The sequence below is a fragment of the Odocoileus virginianus genome, chromosome 27, assembly GCF_023699985.2.
Source record: "Odocoileus virginianus isolate 20LAN1187 ecotype Illinois chromosome 27, Ovbor_1.2, whole genome shotgun sequence".
Classification (NCBI taxonomy): domain Eukaryota; kingdom Metazoa; phylum Chordata; class Mammalia; order Artiodactyla; family Cervidae; genus Odocoileus; species Odocoileus virginianus.
Genome location: NC_069700.1, coordinates 26,035,670 through 26,054,364, shown reverse-complemented (window position 1 = coordinate 26,054,364; position 18,695 = coordinate 26,035,670). Strand labels below are relative to the sequence as shown.

The window sequence follows — 18,695 nt, the reverse complement described above, 5'->3', positions numbered from 1 at the left end:
CCTACAGGGGTTCTGCACCCATCCTAGAAATGTGTTCAGATTCACAGAGCTCTGGGGCTCAATAGTACAGGCTCTGCAGCAAGCAGGCCTGAATTTGGAGCCCTTGACAGAATACATACTTATTTATTCTTATGAGAAATATTTATTGCTGAGCACTGGGGACAGAGCAGCAGACAAAACAGACATAAGTCCCTACTCTCATGGAGTTTATATTCTAGGACACAGACAATCAGCAAGATAAGGAAGGAGGATATACAGTTTGTGAGAAGGATTTGCTGAGGAGGTCAATAAAGCAAAAGAGAGGATGGAGAAAAGACAGGATGGAGTGGAGTGAATGTCCTGTTAAATAGAGTGGATGCATAACATTTGAACCAAGATTTAAAGGAGGTGAGCGATGGAACCATATGGATGCCTGAAGATAGTGCCTTGTAGGCAGGATCAATGGTAGGTGCAAAGGCCCTGAGAAAAAAACATGTCTGGCACAGTTAAGGAGCAGCAGGAAGCCAGTGTGGCTGCCACAGTGAGACAGGCAAGGACTAGAACTTGGAAGCCAGGGCCTCAGAGGTCACAGTTAAAGACTTTGGCTTTAATTCTTAATGAAAAGGTAGTTTAAGCAGAAAAAGGACAGGATCTGACTCATGTTTTAGAAAGATCACCCTGGTCACTGTATGGAAAAGAGAAACAAGAACACCAGTTAGAAGGCTATTATAATATTTCAGGTGAAAGATGACAAACAGAAACCTCAGGATTTACTAATGCGGGTAGTGAACTGTGATAAGACAGAGGTGAAGGGTAACTTCCAGGATTTTGGTCAAAGTAATTAGAAAGAGGTAGTTGCCTCTTATAGATATGGGAGAGCCTGGAGGAGGGGCAGGTCTTGGTGGGGTGACCAGGTCATTTATCCTGTGTGATCTGGGGTAAATTGCTTAACCCCTCTAAACCTCAGCCTCCTTATCTGTACAAAGGTCGTAACAGTCATTTCCCTGAAGAGCAATGGTGAAAACTGAGTGAGATCATGAACTCCTTGCCTGCTCCTTGGAAGAAAAGCAATGACAAACCTAGACAGCGTATTAGAAAGCAGAGATATTACTTTGCCTTCAAGGGTTCATATAGTCAAAGCTATGGTTTTTCCAGCAGTCGGAAATGAGAGCAGGATATGAGATGAATGGATATGAGGGAAGGACAATAAAAAAGACTGAGCACTGAAGAATTGATGCCTTCGAACTGTGGTGCTGGAGAAGTCTCTTGAGAGTCCCTTGGAGAGCAAGATCAAACCAATCAATCCTAAAGGAAATCAATCCTGAATATTCACTGGAAGGACTGATGCTGAAGCTCTAACACTTTGGCCACCTGAATGCGAAAAGCTGACTCATTGGAAAAGACCCTGATAATGGGAAAAAATTGAGGGTGGAGGAGAAAGGGGCAACAGAGGATGAGACGGTTGGATGGCATCACCAACTCAATGGACATGAGCTTGAGCAAACTTTAGGAGATGATGAAGGACAGGGAAGCCTGGTGTGCTGCAGTCCATGGGGTCACAAAGAGTCAGACACGACTGAGCAACTGAACAACAACAATGAACTCACAGGCGTGACACACTCAGGTACTTAATACATGTCCCAACCATAGTCCAGGGAAGACACTGACGGTCACAACTCCTCTGGAAGGGACAGGAAGGAGAGGAAGACCACATCTATACATCTGTACTCTAGCTGCCACCCACTCCCTGATTCCTCTGGGTAGAAGGACAGACCTTTTTGACAAAATTGAAAGTTTTCTTCCTTCAAGGTTGTTGATGGTAGAGACGTGGAGATCATGATGATGCTAATGGTGGGTGGTGACAGGTTGATGATAAACGATCATATTCCCATGTCCTTATTCTACAAAACACTTTTATGGCCATTATCTCATCTGAGTCCATCAAGGCAGAAATTATACCAATTTTAGGAAGTAGAAGAATGAGGTATTTACCTTATGTACTATTTAAAAAATTTTTTATTTTATATTGGAGTATAGTTGATTAAGAATGTTGTGTTAAAAAAAAGAATATTGTGTTAGTTTTGGGTGTACAGCAAAGTGATTCAGGTATACATATTGTATACCTGAATATATACATATGTATACATATACAAAAAAATTCTTTTTCAATTTTTTTCCCATTTAGGTTATGGAGCATCGAGCAGAGTTTCCTGTGCTATACAGCGGGTGGTTGTTGGCTATCTATTTCAAATATAACATTGTGCACATGTCAGTATGAGGTATTTAAAAACAAAATAAAACAAATCTGGACTGTCTCTACTTGGCTATCTCACGGAACTCCATTTAATCTTCCAGAGAAAAATGCGGACAGGGTCCTGACGTGGGTATGCCTCTTCCCATCCCTGAGTGGGAGTTCTACCCCCCTGTGTCCAGCTATGATATGAACTCTGAACCCACTTCTCCACTCCCCAGGAGACAGCCCACAATGCCTGCCCTGGTCCTGTTCTCTGTCTGGGCTGCTCTGAGCATGCCCGGTGTGTGGGTTGCAGCCTTAGTGCTTCTGAGGTTTGGGTCAGTGGGTCTCATATATTGTCCCATTCCAGTTACTCCTCCCAAGTATTGAGGTAACAGATGAGGTGGCTGGAACCTAGAAGAATCAATGTGCCCCAGATCACACCATTAGAAAGTGCAGTCTGGGTTTAGACTCTGAGGTCTGCATCCAGTAGGAGAAATTACTGCATCTCTTCTTCCAGCCCAGCTGCCCCCTCCCTTCACCTACCAGATACCAGAACACAGCTGTCTCTCCCTTGCTCCCCCAACCCAGGCAAGCTGTTCTGGGTGAGGCTGAGCTGGGCGGGGCAGCCCTGTGCAGTGTTCAGTGAGGATGTGGCCCCTACAGGCAAATTCAGCCAGACATCCACGCTGAGCAGCAGTCTGACTGGTGAGAGCTGCTGCCCATGGGTGGGGGTGGGGAACTGGGAGGGTAGGAAGTGTCAGGTCTGGTTGGATCAAGATCCCTGAAAAGAGAATTTAGAATTGTCTAGGGAAGAACTCTTGCTGGTTTGAGGGAGAGGGGTTAGGGAATGCCAGGTGACTGAGGGTGTGTAGAAGGAGCAGGTGACTGACGGAAGGGAGGATTCCAGGGACAGTAGGAACCCCAGAGGCTGGAAATGGCGAGCTGGAGGTCCCAGCGTAGGCTTCACTCTTGCCTTGACTCCATCTCCATCCGTGCTGTGATGAGATTCCTCCAGCCCCAGCCACCCTTCCCAGAGAAAGGGCTTCCAGAAAGCTAAAACGACCCATGAACTGAGATCTGGGGGCTGGAGGGTGTAAACTGAAGCGGGAGCCTACTCCTGCCCACCTCCTCGTGTCTTTGCCAGGTGAGAAGGGAGCAGAAAGGATAGCCTGGAGTCTGGATTGCCTTGCAAGTCACCAGCCATGCCTGCTCCTCTGCTCCCGCTGCTGCTCCGCACACTGCTGGCCCGCCTGCTGCTGCCCGCTGCCCGCCTGGCCCGCCAGCACCTCCTGCCCCTGCTGCGCCGGCTGGCCCGCCGCCTGGGCTCCCAGGATTTGCGAGAGGCTTTGCTGGGCTGTCTGTTGTTCGTCCTCAGTCAGAGACGCCCGCCGGACACTGAGGAGACTTCCAGAGTGGCCCGCCTGGAGAGGAGGGGGAGGCTAGCCTCCCAAAAATGAGGCCATGAATCCTGGTAGCAGCTGTGCCCCCTGAAATGCTTTATTTCGGAGTAAGACAGTCCTGGCTCCATCACTGACTGCAGCCTGCCCAGTGGGCAGAAGACGTGGTGGGGGACTGAGCATGAGAGGGGTCCAGCTAGGACATGGCCCCCCCCTCCCAGCAGAAGGGATTGGCAGGATGCTCTGCTTCCAGAAAACGGATCACCATCCCTCCCTCCCTGCATTCTTCCCTGCATTCTAATCACCTCTGGCCCCTGGAGGGAGGGGAACTGACACTCCACCACCCAGGCAAATGGAGACCAGAGGTCCAAAGAAGAACAATGCTTAACCCTGGGACAATGGACAATTCGGCTAATCCAGACTGTCTCTGGTTTGAGATTTCCCAAGTAATAACTTGGTTCCATAGGGAGTTAGTCCTGCCCCCAAAGCCCAGTATGCAATAGGGGCTCAATAAATAATTTGTTGCCTTTAATTCTTAGGATGCCTTTGACAGTCCTGTCACACTCCTGCACTGCAGGACAGTCGAAACTGTCCAGAGGAGAACGGGTGGGGGAACACCTCAAGCCTTCCTTTTGCTACCTCTGTCATTGTCCCTCTCAGTCCCAATGCCCTGGAAGCTGTTTCTAACTTGAATGTCTCACACTGGGAGCCAGCAGTCTTGGGTCTTGCTGGCAGCTCAAGGTAAGGAGGTTAATGTCCTCCAGCAAGTGTGGACATTCTTCTCAGCTAGTGGTGTGGGAAGAGGGAGATCTGTTTTCGGAGGGACCCTGTGGGCAGAACCCCAGAGAAGCAGCCTAGAAATGCATACCCCTGAGGGGTACTCTGCCCAGGATGGTATCTAGGGGGTACAGGGTAGGTGGCATGTGATCTGAGGAATTCACCTCTTCGTTTCTCCTCTCCAGTGGGAGGCCCCTTGGGGATCTCAAACAAGAGTTGTCAGAGGCAATTTGCATACCTGCTTCCAGATAATTTGCTTACAGTTCTGCAACACTCCTCCCTCCTACCCGCCTCCACCCAGCCCTGGGCTCCCGGTTCAAAGCGATAAAGTGAGGACGACAGGCGACAAGCCCCTTTCAGGACTCTCACCCTGTCTGCACACCCCGTTAGAAGGCTGGCCTGGGGAAAAGACTCGAGATCAGAGCTGTGGGCCCCCAAGCCGACCCCGCGGGGCTTTCCGCCAGACCCCGCCTCCCCACGCCCGGACACCATTTGCCTCCTCCTGGAGTCATCAAAAACCAGTGCACGTGCTCGCGCCCCACCCCCGCCCACTCAGAGAGGTAGCCTGGGGAGGGGCGGGGTGAAGGAGATTCGAACCCCTAGTCCCTTCCAAGGCCTCGGGCGCCTTATTTATTCAGCCCACTCCAGGCTTCTCCTCCCGCTGGCCTCCCGGAGAGTTCCTCTTTCGGGAGTCTGCAACCGTGTGCGGGGCGGACGCCGGGGTAGTACGCTGCAGCCCCTTCCCCGCCCGGTGGTACAGAAGGGTCAGACCCGGCGCTGTCTGCAGTTCCCGGCCACGGCGACGACACCAGTCCCGCAGGGAGGAGGCCAAACGGGGACCAGGGGCCAACTGGCCTGGGAACTTCCGTCCCGGCTCCCTGACACCGGAGCCCCCCCGGGGAAGTCCCAGCAGGTGCGCGGGCAGCAGAGGCGGGCAGCGGCGAGGGGCGGGGCAGCGGGAGGGGGCGGGGCCTGCTGTTTCCCGGGCGGGCGGGGCGGGGCGGGGCGAGGCGGAGAACGGAGTGGGCGGGGCTCTCGTGGGGTGGTGGAAATCAACGGAGTTTGCATCTGCGGTTTCTGGCGGACTTTGGAGGCCGTGGTGAGATGACTGCCCTCCCCTAATCACTTGCAGATGTGTCCAGGGTCAGAGACCTCGGAGCCAAGGATGGGGCAGAGGTCTGAGACAGGAAGCTGGAAAACCAAGTCCAGTCTTCCTGAACCCTGACCCCTTTACACACCCAATAATGAAGGTGAAGGACTTGAGGTATCTGACTGAGAGGGCTGGATTCTGTCTTCATCTTAGCTGATATTTTGTTCTTCATGGATTTTTGTTTCTTTCATTAACTTTAATTTTTTAAAAAATATTGTATTAACACATTATTTATCTGGATTCTGGAATATTTGGGCTCCCCCTTAAATATTGCACCTCAGGCAAGTTGCCTCTTTGGCCCCTCTCTGGCCCCAGCCCTGCCGCAAGGCCATGGAGATAGAGTCACAAACACAACTGAGAACATACAGTCATGAGACACGTTGGTGACAAACTGCAGAGCCAAGCAAACACTGAGCAAACGCAGATGGAGGCAGGGCTAAGAAAAGATAGGACTGTATGTGCGAGGTGATGAGGCACCCTTGGGGCCTGGAAGGGGGAGGCGGGAGTCACAGGTCACAGCCTCACAGAGGTGGGGGATCGGGTGGGGGTGGGGGTGCAGCTGGGTCAGCGCTTCACACCCTACTCCTGGACCCAGGACCTGAGGGAGCCAAAAGACTGGGCAGCGAATGGCTGGGCCTGGTGGGCCCAGGCCACTGTGAGTTGGGCTCTGAGGCTGTCCAGCAGAGAGCCCTGGCCCTCAGCAGCCATCCCTGTGTAGACAGGCGGTGCTGGAGGGGTATGGGTGCTGGCTGGGGGCCCAGGCGAGGAGAGTGCCAGACAGGCTTCTGTCCAGCAATAACAGCCCTGCCTGCTGCCATCTACTAGCAGGCTAGGCTTCAGCGGGGGTGGGGAGGGGAACCAGCCTTCCCCTGTCTGGCCTGGGACCCTCACCACTTCCTCCCAGTCTCTTTCCACTTCCAGCCCCCTTTGCACACAGCAGCCACTGGCCGCCAGCCTGGCCATGCATGCCGGATCCATTTGGCCACTAAAGCCTGCCACCCCCACAGGCTCAGAGACGGGAAATGAGCATGGGCAGAGAGACAGGGGCCAAGAAAAAGGGGAGAGGAGGGCCCGGAGAGGATGAAAGAGGCTGGACAAACACAGGGTAGGAATTGGGTGGGGGAGACCCAAACATGAAGCTGCCCTCAAGCTGTGGGGCAGTGCCTAGATAAACACTACTCATATCCCTCTTCCTGCCCTCTGCTGGTTAAGGCCGGGGGATGATGGTGTATCATGCCTCCGTGGGTTTCCGAGCCAGTAGGCTGGCAACAGCTCTTCTGAGTATCTTGGGGTGAATCCACTGATCAGTCCTAAGAAGAAAAATTACCCTTTGCCTCAAAGCCCAGTCTGTTCACTGGAGAGAGGGTGTTAGTACTAACATCCCTATGATGTTAGTACTGCTAATTGTTAATTAGTGTCTGTGACTTTCTCCAGGGTAAAAGCCTCTTGGGTAATTGGGTTAAAGGAGTGGGGCTGGACTGGATTTTCTCTCCTCAGCATCTCTCTAGCCTTTGGATCGTCCTCCTGTACTGAGGGCTGCTGCAGGGGCAGTGATTCCCCTATCCCCTACATTTACTGACCAACCAAAAAGGAGGGAATCCTTCCTCCTTCCTTGCAGGTACAAGAAGGACTAATCATCCCTCAGCGTGCCCACCCCCTTCCTCCTCAGATTGGGAGGATGCGGGGCTCAGCAAGGCTTCCCTCGCTGAGTATTAAGGATTACAGGATTCACTCAGGATGTAAGACTTTTCCCGTTCCCAGCAGTATCTTAGCTTTTCCAAAGTTCTGGATTTAGAAAGGGTGAATCATAAGAGGGCTAGAGTAGGGCTGCCACCCCCTCCCCCAACCTTCTCCCCCACCCCCTACACACATCTCTCTCTAAATCACAGTTGTGGGTGAGCGGATCTGTAAGTGTTCGAGGTGGGAAAACCCTGGTCACCCATCACACTGATTCGGTCAGAGGGATGCCCGGCATGGGGACTGAGAGGATAGTTCCAAACGAAGAAAGTGCTCTGAAAAGGGAAGGGGGCGCTGGAAAGGAAAAAGGTGCTGTGGGAGAGTGGTGTATGTAGGAGGCAACTTCGCGAGCCATAACGGAACATCTGAGACGGTGTTTGGACGGGGCGGAGCGGGGAGGGTGGGGGGCTCCGGATCTGCCTGAGCAGGTTTGTCGCTGGGAGAGTCCCGAGACGGCCGTGTAGGAGTTTGTGTAACCCCAGCCAGGAGACCAGGGATGTACTCAGCCCCACGTGCTCCGTGATGGGGCAGCGTTTGGCGGGGCAAGGCCCCCAGAGGTCCAGTATACAGAAATAGTACAAAGGGTGGGCCAGGCAGGTACGGGGTCTTGGTTCTGGGGGTCCCTTGTTGCTCCCGGCAGGCGTGCGGGGGGCGGGGTGAGGGCGGGGCCGCGGCGAGCGCCGGGGAGCGGATGCGGGCGGGGGCGCGCCGGGGCGGGGCGAGCGGAGGGCGGGTTTGAATGTGCTCGGGCGGGCGCGGGAAGCGGCCCGGGAGAGCGCGCAGGCCTCCACGCGGGAGAACTCCTTCCCAGCAGGTGCTGCCCGAGGGGTGAGAGGGGGCCGGGGGTCGCCGGGGCGGAAGGCGCACCGCTTTTGCCTCCTGCCACGCGGGCAGGGAGGCTGGGCCTGGCAGCTGCGCCGCCGGGACTGGGGGATGCGGGGTGGGGCCCCCGTGCGGAGCCGCGCAGCACGTGGCGCGCCGGGGCCCCGGCATAGGGTTACTGTGCGGGGACCTGGACCCCAGCAGGCGGGGACGACCTGGCTACCGGGCCTGAAACTGCCTGTCGCCGAGCTGACCTCCCCAAGGGGCGGGCGAGTTGAAGGTTAATCTCGATCAATCTCGTCGTTGGTACTGGGGAGGGGCCTCACCGTTAACTGCGCCGGGTGAGGGGAATGGACAGGAGAGCACGCGGAGTGGAGGTGGAGGCCTGTCTCTTTAACACCCGGCCTTTTATTGGCCGAACCCGTGTACCTGGCCTCCCTCCCTTGCTGGGCGCGTCCTCGTTTATTCCCAGAGAGAACACCCTTGCTTCACTTTAAAGGACATCCCAGATTTTCTTCCCAGGGGAGAGCTGTGGCTGATGAAGGCTGCTCCCACCCCTGCCCCTCACCCCTGTTGGGGCCACTCCTTTGCCCGTTCCTCTCGGTCACGGTCACCTCCAGATCCTCTTGCCTTTTCTTCCTGTCTGTGTGAGCTCTCTTTGCCAGGATGTGTGTGTAATGGGGTGGGGGAGCGCCTTACACCCAACACAAGTCAGACTGGAGATGACCTGACCCCCACCATACTTTTTAACCCCCACCTTAGTTTTCATTCACCACCCTATTTCCCCCCCCCCCCACCTTATTTTTTAACCCCTTAGTTGGAGTAGAGTTACCCCACCTCCCAGTATATGAGGCTGGCTGGGAAGCTGCCCTTAAACCTCCCTCCCCTCCCCGGAAGGAGCCTAGAGTAAACTTCACATTGAGTTTTGAATTTCAGCTCACTCGTTCACTAGTTCTGTTGCCTTACGCAAATGATTCAACCTTTCTGAACTTCAGCTGTCCTCATCTGTTCAATGGAGACAATCTATACTAGCTTATGATGGTGGTGAAGGCAGCCAAGGGCCAGAGAGGGTATCTGCAGGTAGTGGCTGCCCCATATGGGATCCAGGGAAGTGGTGAATTTGATGCCACCACAGAGATGTCTCTAGAAGCTGCCATGGGTGAGAGGTGTTGGAAGTCAGGGGACCAGGGGGCCAGGGAGGTGCCCGTTTGGTGGCTGCTATCAGGGCCCCTTCTGGGCAGGCCAGGGCATGACTGGAGGGACACCAGTTGTTCTGAACTGGTATCAAATCCCTGACTGGGCCAAGGCAGACAAAAGCAAAAGGGGTGACTGGCCTTCAGGATGTGGGCAGGAGGAGTGGGCTGCCCCTGGAGTTGAGTTGTGCCCAGGGCTGGGGTTGGGGGCAGCCTAGAACACAGAGTAGGGGTGTAGCTGGTGGGGGGTGGGGGTGGGGCTGGGGGAGGTGAAGAGGAGGGCCAGAGGGCAGAAAGGAATACTCCTAAGCCTAAGCCAGGTTTTCCTGAAATAGAGGAGATACTTTGTCCGCCACCCCAGTCTTCACCTATGTTGAAACTGCACCTGCTCTTGACTGCCAGGAATCTTGCCTGTGGGTGGAGCACAGGGTTGGCTGAAGTGAGAAGCTGGGGGTTTCCCTCTTTCTACCTAATAGAAAACATGAGTCTCTCACCTCCTCTGCCCACCCCCCAGAGTAGAGCCCTGTCACCACCACCCCCATCCTTCTAGAAAACGTAAAAACCGTCGTTCACCGCTCTCCCAAGTGCATAGAACATTGCCTGGCTGGCATGCAGGGGTCCTTGGTACATATTTGTGGAAAGGAAGGAAGAGTGAAAGAAGCCGTCTGCCTCCTTCTGAGGTGTCTGGGTCTGCCTCTCCCGTCCCTGTGCTGTCATCATCCAGGTGTAGTCAGGGGAGGAGGGAAGCAAGGCCTTCGGAGAGGCTGGAGTTGACGCAGGGAGGGGTGGAGAGGAATTTTGGGGAGGAGCAGAAAGGTCTGTCCAGGTTCTTTCTCAGAGGCCCTAGGGCTGTCCATCTCAGGCTGGGGCCTAGAGTACTGGCTGCACCTGGGAGTGGACCCACCCCCTCAGCTCTCCTGCTGAGACTGCTGGTGGGAGATAAGGGCTGGCTTTTATCTCCCTGGCTGTGTTAGTGCAGAAGGCTTCTCAGAATGGAGGTGCTCTGTCCCCCAGCAGGACCTGGGGGGTTCTCTCCCGATACGCCCGCTGCCGCAATTTTCACTCTGGACCCTTATTCAGGAGGAGCCCATGGACAAGACCTGCCGCCTGCCTCTGAGCTAGGACCACCTCCCACAGACTGCCCGGACCCCCTCTGCCCCGACCCTTCTGCTGGCAAGTCTGGGCATCCGGTGAGTGCTGGTCCAGGTGGGCGAGGAAGCCAGTCCTCATCCAGAACGGCAGAGTTGGCTCCAGAGCTCGCACGTGGGGGACAGGCCCGCCCACCCCTGCCTGGCTTTCTACACTTGATCTTAGGCAAAAGGCTGAGAAGCGATTCCTGCCTGGCTTTCCATGCCATCCAAGGGAAAGCTGGTTCCTCTCCTAGTGCCAGGGACCCCCCCCCCCCCGCCCTGCCTGAGCGGGGAGCAGGGAAGGGGTATGAAGTGGAGAGGCTGGGGACTGGGCAGGCCCTTGCTCCCATCCCTCCATCTTGCCTCCAACTTTGCTCTCAGAAAGGGGAAGAAGCCAGGGGCCTGGGAATGAGTCAGAGAGGAACCCAGCAGTGGGGGGGAGGGAGGATGGGATGTCCTCGGGGGTCAAGGGAGCAGCTGTGCCCACACGCACGTCCTGAAGTGTTTTCCTGGAAAACAGGACAGGAACCAGGAAAACTCTGGGCATTGGCTGGAAAGGATGGTTAAGGTGCCACCCACAGAGAGGCTGGCATCTGGGTTGCCTGCAGGAGAGGACAGGCTCTCCAGAGCCCGCCCTAGCCATGAGCCCAAGGGCTCCTCGGGAGAGCAGAGAGATCAGAGGGAGAGCCCCGGGGAGGGAGGGAGCGAGGCAGGCCGGCCTCTCTGGCTGGCCTGGTCATCACGCCTGAGGCTGCTGCTGCAGCAGTTCTGTTTGTTTTGCGTCCTCCTCCCTCCCTTTTCCCCCTTATCTCTCTTCTGTTTCCCTCCTCTGTCCCCACTTCCATCGTTGTCACTGTCGCTGACCCCTCTCATCCTCTCATGACCCCCGTCATGCCTTTGCCTGTTTTTTTCCCTCCCTCTCAGCCATACTTTCTCCTCCTCCTCCTCTCCTGCTCTCCACCCTCCCCTGTTTCCCTGCTCACAGACAGCTTCAGCTGCGGGATAAAAATAGCGGAGGCAGTGGCCAGGCCAGGCCGGGAGCCAGGTAGCGTCTGAGAAGGCAGGGGGGCTCAGCGGGACTGGCCTGAGGGGGTCAAAAGGAGCAGCCTTGAGAGGCAGGGCCAGGAGCGGGGCCTTCAGGACCCTGCAGCCTGCCTGCTCTGTCAGCCTGGCCCTCCTCACCCACCAAGAGTCTGAAGAGGCCTATAGGGGAGCAGGGCCACGACAGGGCCTCATACTGCTTCTGCCCCCAGCAAGCACCAGAGGGAGGAAGCTGTCAGCCAGGCGTAACCAAGAACGCTGTCACCATGACAACCAGTCACCAGCCTCAGGACAGGTACCGGGGAGGGGGACCTGGGCTGTGGATCCAGGGGAGCGGGAATGGGTCTCCAGGGGGGCTGGGTGCTGTATCCTTTCGAATTTGGGATTGCCACTGCTGATGAGCCTTCCAGCCAGGTAGCTACAAGTCACGTTTGCATCAGGGGACCCTGCGTGTCATGGCTGCGTGCTGAGCGCGATGTCTCCAGGGAGGCCCAGGGCGGTGGTGGTGGCCCCTCCCTGGCCTGTTGGAGTTCCCAGTGTTGCTCTTCGGCAGCTTCCGGCTCCTCCCGCCAGCACCGCGGGGAGACATTTGGCAGCACCCCTCATTCCCAGGCTGGCCAGCGGATGGAGCTGGCCTCGGCCTCAGATGACTTTGGCCCGCCCTGGTCCTGGCTTTGACCTCCCTCTCACTTCCCCACCTCCAGAGCCTGGGACTTCCCTCCAGTTAGACCCATAGCTGTGGCCATGCGTGTGTGTTCTGGGGGAAGAGATTGTAGCTGTATTCAAGTTCTTCCAGGAGTCTAGACCCCAAGGAAGTTGATGAAGCCATGCCTGGTTCCCAAAACATCTTTTCATCACAGTCCCCCAGCCCCATCCCCTGCTCATCCTGCCCCTCTGCGCCATAGGCCACTTCTGGCGGTGTGATCTTAGGCGCTTAGCTTTATCTCTCTGGGACCGCCTCCCACTTGTGAAGCAGAGGTGGGGTTTACTTGGATGGGAGGGAATTTAAGGAGACGTAGTAAGTATAGGGCCCAGCGTTGTTTGCTAGGATCCCTCCCTGGTGTCCTTCATTCCCAGGCTGACTACTACCCCATCCCAGCACCCCCATTCTGGTGGCAGCCCTCTGAACCCCGCTCCGCCTCCTCCAGTGGCCCCATACTGGGTCCCTATCCTGTGGGACCTTGGCTGGGAGCTGTTCCCTTCATCTGGGCCTCTGAATCCAGGCCTCGCCTCTCTTCCTCAGGGTGAAGACTATAGGAGGGAGATGGGAGGGGGCTGCATTTGTCAGGACTCAGACCTGCCCACCTGGGACGCGGGGCCAAGCCCTGCTCTCTGGCCTGACCAGTTTCCTCATTGCCCTGGGCTTGTCCCTGCCAGCTCTGTGAAGACAGCAGGTGTGGACACTGGGGAAAGTATGGCAGACACATTTAGGGACCACAGGGCTGCCTGGGAGAAGCTGTCCCATCCCAGACAGGCCCCAAGGTGTAGGGCTTGGGGCAAGTGAGTGTCCTGACCCAGGCTGGGAGGCTCTTATTTACACTCTGGAGCCCAGATGACGTCTCGTGGCCCATCCCTCCCGGCCTCCTATGTGGTGCAGCCTACAAAGCTGGTTCTGTCTGGGCCAGGAAAAAACAGCTCCCTCATTTCCCAGCCATCCCAAGACACCAGCATCCCTGTCCTCCTAGATCCAGAATGGTCTGGGAGTTTCCTGACCTCAGATTCCTCTTTAGAAAGCCACACAGCCCTGCCCAGACAGTGTAGTCACTTCCAGCCTACCCAGCAGGGGTAGAGGACTTGTGTTTTGCTTTCTCACTCACCCGCCCACCCCCCAGCCTTTTGCAAGATTTCCAAAAACACCTCCGGATGTGTGGGTCACATCGGTTCCCAAGCCTGCAGGGTCCCCCGAGTCTTTGGGACTGAGAACCAAGGTCCTCTGGCCATGCCCTTCGGTCCTATGTCCCTGATCCCCCTCCCTCTCGGGACTCATCTGTGCCCTTTCCCCCATCCCAGGCCACCTCCTCCTCTGCATGTTCTGCGCCCTGGGACAGCTGGAGAGATAGAAGGGGGTGGGGCTGCCCCAGGTTTGATTTGGGAAGGAAGGTGGGGTGGTGGGTCACCTGGCCCCACTTTCCTCTCCCATCCCTAGGTACAAAGCCGTCTGGCTTATCTTCTTCGTACTGGGTCTGGGCACACTGCTGCCCTGGAATTTCTTCATGACAGCCACTAAGGTGAGATGTGGGAATGGGCTCCCAGGGGCTCATCCACTGGGCATTTAGGGCCTGGATACGTGCTTGCAGGCACAGGGCGAAAGGTGCCAACACTCCTCTCTGTAACCCTCACAGTATTTCACAAGCCGCCTGGACATGTCCCAGAATATGTCCTTGGCCCCTGCTGAAGTAAGCAAGGACATCCAGGCCTCAGCCAGCCCCCCGACACCCTTGCCAGAGCGGAACCATCTCAGCGCCATGTTCAACAACGTCATGACCTTATGTGCCATGGTGCCCCTGCTGATCTTCACCTGCCTCAACTCCTTCCTGCATCAGAAGTGAGCCCCTAGGCCCCCACCCTGACCCCCTTGCTGCCTCTTGCCCACTCTGGGCTGGGTCCCCGGCTTCGCCACCCATCTCTGCCACCACCTCCTCTCCAACAGGATCCCCCAGTCTGTGCGGATCCTGGGCAGCCTGGTGGCCATCCTCTTGGTGTTCCTGATCACTGCCATCCTGGTGAAGGTGCACCTGCATGCGCTGTCCTTCTTCGTCATCACCATGATCAAGATCATGCTTATTAACTGTAAGCGGGGCTGGGTGGGGACCTGGGCAGAAGTCCCATGGTTGGTCAGAGAGGAAACTTTTCCTCTCTCTGGGTGGTGAGGATTCAAGAGCCTGAGCAGGGAAGGACCAGGGCTGGGAGACGGGGCCCTGGGAGCGGGAAGAAAAGGGGCTGCTCAGCGTCAGGACTCACTGGGAGTCAAGCGGGACTTGCCGAGGCCCCACGACCCACCCGGCTCCCCTCTCCCTTTCGCTGTCCACCCTGTTGCACAGCTTTCGGCGCCATCCTGCAGGGCAGCCTGTTTGGCCTGGCTGGCCTCCTGCCTGCCAGCTACACAGCCCCCATCATGAGTGGCCAGGGCCTGGCAGGCTTCTTCGCCTCCGTGGCCATGATCTGCGCCATCGCCAGTAAGTCCTGCCATCTGTCTGCCTGTCACCCTGGTGGTTGTGGGGAGGAGGGGAAGGGGCCGGCCTCTGACCGCTGACACCCTCCGCCCCAGGTGGCTCTGAGCTGTCGGAAAGTGCCTTTGGCTATTTTATCACAGCCTGTGGAGTTATCATTTTGACCATCATCTGTTATCTGGGCCTGCCACGGCTGGTGAGCACTCGAACCCCAGGTTTGGAGATCTTGGCAGGGAGAGAGGGGGCCCAGGGCTCTAAGCCAAACCTGTGGGAAGGAGAAGCTCTGGAGATTCTGCTTCTTTCTTTTTTTTTTGAGATTCTGCTTCTGAATCCACCTTCCTTCACTTGATAGGAATTCTACCGCTATTACCGGCAGCTCAAGCTCGAAGGGCCTGGGGAGCAGGAGACCAAGCTGGACCTCATTAGTAAAGGTCTGAAGAACCTGAGGAAGCTGGGGTGGAGGATGGCTGCTCAGCAGGGGGCTAGCATGAGCTGGGAACAAGAATGAGCCTCCTGCAGTGATGCCAGAGGGATGCGGGGGTGAGGGGTAACACCAGTAAACAAGGACTGGGCTAGAGAAGCTGGGGGAGATCCTGGGTGGCCTTCAATGCAACTGGGAAGCAATTACGGATTTGGGGGCAGGGCGTGGCCTGACCTGAGACTCCTGGGAGAGGTCAGGACCCAGAGGACTTGGGCAGTGGGGGTTGGAGACCATCTGGGCTAAGCCTTGGGTGGGGCTGTGCACTGGTTTAAGGGGGTGTCCACCCCCAGCTGACCCCAGCCCTTTTGGGGATTGTGTCATTTCCTGTTGCTCTGTTCCTCCCATAACTTGAAGACCCTCTTACCACCTGTCACCCCCCCAGGAGAGGAATCAAAAGCAGGCCAAGAGGAGACCAGATTCTCAGCCCCCAGCTCTCAGCCCACCGAGGAAAGCCACTCTGTCCGCACTATCCTCAAAAGTGTATGTAGGGCTGGGGCATCCTGCATTCTACCCCTCCCTTTCTTCCCTTTTTTCTGATCCTTTCCGACCCCATGCCCATACCCTCCCTTTCTGACTGGAGACTGGCCACTTTCCTGGATTTTCCTGCATGTATGTGTGCGTGCATGTGTGTGTATTGGGGAATCTTGATTCTTTAATGATGCACAACCACCATGAAGACACAGACCAGGGTCCCTTTCCTCCAGATCTTAGTCCCAGCCTTCTCCGTCTGCTTCATCTTCACCATCACCATTGGGCTATTTCCTGCTGTGACAGCTGAAGTCGAGTCCAGCATTGACGGCACGAGCGCCTGGAGTGAGGAAACCATGGGTTCCCAGGATGGGGGAGGACAGGGACTCGAGAGCAGGGCTAGGAGCCTGGGAGAGGGGAGCCTGGGCTATTGCCTCCGCAGCCAGACTCTGCTGGTCCATTTACCCTTCCCCGGCCTGGAAGCATCTTCTCCATTTCACAGCTGGGAAACTCAAGTCCCAGTGAGAGTCAGGGTTGCTAGATCCTGCCTTTCTTGGACCCCCTAACCCTCTCCTAATCTACTCTTTGTCTTCCAGAGGCCTACTTCATTCCTGTGTCCTGTTTCTTGACTTTCAATGTCTTTGACTGGCTGGGCCGGAGCCTCACAGCCATCACCATGTGGGTAAGTGAAGGAGGGTCTCCAAGCACCTGTGAGGTGGGAGAGTCCAGACAGACACCCAGGGAGGGAACCGAGAAAGTATGGTGGAAAGGGGACTGTGCTTTTTTAAATTTTTTTTTTCATTTATTTTTATTAGTTGGAGGCTAATTACTTTACAATATTGTAGTGGTTTTTGCCATACATCGACATGAATCAGCCATGGATTTACATGTGTTCCCTATCCCGATCCCCCCTCCCGCCTCCCTCCCCACGTGCTTTTTTTTTTTAAAACACCGAGACATCTGTGTATAAGGTGTAAAAGTTGTAGATGTATAGTTTAATAACTACACACACACACACACACACACACACACACGTAAACATACACGTACCCCTGATAATCACCACCCAGGTCACGCTGTAGCACATGGCCAGAAGGCTCTATCTACCATGGCCACTCCCTACAAGGGTTACTAGGCTTGGAGGTTTCAATTCAGGTCCTGAGGGCCTCCGAATGGAGCCCTGGGGGCTGGCCCAGCCTGACTGCGGCGTGGCCTGGTCCCCGCAGCCTGGGAAGGACAGCTACTGGCTGCCGAGCCTGGTGCTGGCCCGGCTGGCCTTCGTGCCCCTGTTGCTGCTGTGTAACGTCCAGCCCCGCCGCAACCTGCCTGTGGTCTTCGACCACGACTCCTGGTTCATCATCTTCATGGCTGGCTTCGCCTTCTCCAATGGCTACCTCGCCAGTCTCTGCATGTGCTTCGGGCCCAAGTGAGTGGGGAGCATAGTGGCCTCAGATGCGGTCTAGTGCTCCAGCCGGGGATACTCAGCAGAGGGAGCGTGGGCGGAAGGAGACTCCTGATCGCGGAGCTCAGCGTTTCCAGGCTGAGAGAGGAGCCCACTGGCTCTTGGGGGCCAGGCAGTGGGAGGGGAGGAGGGGCTCCCAGGGAAAGGTAGAGACAGCCCTAGGACACACCCCCTCCCCAAGAGGGAGAAGAGGACAGGTGGGTGGGTCAGCAGAATGAGATGCTTTGGGTGAGGCTGGGGACTGGGGTTGGGGACATCCTAAGGTCGGCTCGTCCTCCCTCCTTTAGGAAAGTGAAGCCGGCTGAGGCCGAGACAGCTGGAGCCATCATGGCCTTCTTTCTGTCTCTGGGCCTGGCCCTGGGGGCTGTCTTCTCCTTCCTGTTCCGGGCAGTCGTGTGACCGCGGATGGACAGCAAGATGGCACCAGCTGCCGGCTCCTGCCTTCCCCTTTAGGGGTGGGCAGGGGTCCTCTGGAGGTTTTCTTGTCTAGCCATCTTCTGCTTGCTCATGGCCTGCGCTGGGCCCGGCATCCAGGCCCCGAGGAGAGAGCCTGTATGGATGAACATGGGGAACACTGGGCTGGAGGGTCAGAGTCGAGGGAGGGGATGCAGTCTCTGCTCACGTGCACCCCCCACTCTTGGCTCTGACCAATGCCTGCCTGGGCAGAGTGGCAGGGGTTCCTAAGCTCAGAGAGTGTGAGTTGTGTGTCTTGTCTGTCTGCCTGTACCGAGGGTGGCCGGGGGCCAGGACTGCTTGTTCTGAAGTCTGATCTGGTATTTCCGCAGCCCCCTTCTCCCCATGTGCCTCTTCCTCCCACCTCTCCATGTTCCTACCCATCATGAACCCTATACATTTGCCATTTTACTGCCTTTTTTTATACTTAAACCAGGTGCCTTCAAAGCCTGATTAAATAAACTTTTTTTTTTTTTCCTCCGTGGCTCCCTGTGTCCTGCAGCCCAGGCTTCACGCCCTGGAGAGGCTAGAGGGATGGCAGCCCGAGTCTGGGGGGATGAGCATGACCCAGATGGGCCTTGGCCAGCACTGGGCCTGGGTCCAAGGCATGAGGGGTGGGGTTGGTCCTCTGTAGTCTCAGAGGCACTACAGTGCCTCCTGCTGGGGCCACAGAAAAGAGACAGACCTGGAGCCAGGACACCCAGACTGTTGCCTGAGATGGAGAAAGGCTATTTCCTTTTGCCATTTCATTCCTCCTTTCACAGGCCTGGGCGTGGAGACAGTGCCCCATCTTTCTTTTGTCTTCAGTGTCACCCCCTCTATTCTGTCCTCACCCCAACCCTGGGGAGGGAGCTCTCTAAAAGCAGCCGGCTCCACCTCCCCACCCCCACCCCACCAGCAGGAAGAGGCTGCAGCCGGAGGGTTCTGCCCTGCCTGGCACTAGGCCCTGACCCCGAAGTCAAGGCAGACTTCTTGGCGAACAAGGGGCCTGTGTGTCCTCGTTGAAGCTGGGCCCCTTTCTCTTCCCAGACTTTGGCCTTGGGAGGTGTGCAGTGATTCAGGACCGTGAGAGGACTCGGTGGAGGGGGCCATACCACTGGAGTCCCCCTTCTCAGAAAGAGCTCTTCCTGATAGGAAGTGAAACCAGAGCTCTGGTCGCTGAGCTGACATTGACCCCCCCCCCCCACTCCCCCCGTGCC

General features: G+C 56.4%; 2 protein-coding genes across 4 annotated transcripts; both read left to right on the top strand.

The window, feature by feature from the left end:
- The first annotated feature begins 2,982 nt into the window (after positions 1 to 2,982).
- MYMX (myomixer, myoblast fusion factor) lies at positions 2,983 to 4,144 on the top strand. Its single transcript, XM_070456362.1, has one exon. The coding sequence runs from the start codon at positions 3,418 to 3,420 to the stop codon at positions 3,670 to 3,672; it is 255 nt and encodes an 84-aa protein (XP_070312463.1). The 5' UTR covers positions 2,983 to 3,417; the 3' UTR covers positions 3,673 to 4,144.
- A 3,857-nt stretch (positions 4,145 to 8,001) lies between these two features.
- SLC29A1 (solute carrier family 29 member 1 (Augustine blood group)) lies at positions 8,002 to 17,972 on the top strand. Of its 3 annotated transcripts, none has more exons than XM_020890763.2 (14): positions 8,002 to 8,090; positions 10,372 to 10,481; positions 11,675 to 11,757; positions 13,609 to 13,690; positions 13,805 to 14,007; positions 14,113 to 14,252; positions 14,504 to 14,638; positions 14,731 to 14,828; positions 14,985 to 15,063; positions 15,496 to 15,593; positions 15,818 to 15,926; positions 16,178 to 16,263; positions 16,808 to 17,007; positions 17,331 to 17,972. In XM_020890763.2, exons 3-14 carry the CDS (start codon positions 11,729 to 11,731, stop codon positions 17,440 to 17,442), a joined length of 1,371 nt encoding a protein of 456 aa, XP_020746422.2. In that variant the 5' UTR covers positions 8,002 to 8,090; positions 10,372 to 10,481; positions 11,675 to 11,728; the 3' UTR covers positions 17,443 to 17,972. The 3 variants fall into 3 exon arrangements, with proteins under 3 accessions (XP_020746422.2, XP_020746426.2, XP_020746423.2); XM_020890767.2 differs by having other exon boundaries at positions 8,002 to 8,104; XM_020890764.2 differs by lacking the exons at positions 8,002 to 8,090; positions 10,372 to 10,481 and adding an exon at positions 11,134 to 11,466.
- Positions 17,973 to 18,695: the final 723 nt, after the last annotated feature.

Coding starts and splice junctions, on each gene's coding strand:
- MYMX (XM_070456362.1), top strand. CDS start 3,418: ATGCCTGCTCCTCTGCTCCCGCTGCTGCTCCGCACACTGCTGGCCCGC.
- SLC29A1 (XM_020890763.2), top strand. CDS start 11,729: ATGACAACCAGTCACCAGCCTCAGGACAG. Junction 11,758..13,608: donor AGTCACCAGCCTCAGGACAG/GTACCGGGGAGG, acceptor TCCCATCCCTAG/GTACAAAGCCGTCTGGCTTA. Junction 15,594..15,817: donor TCCGCACTATCCTCAAAAGT/GTATGTAGGGCT, acceptor CCTTTCCTCCAG/ATCTTAGTCCCAGCCTTCTC.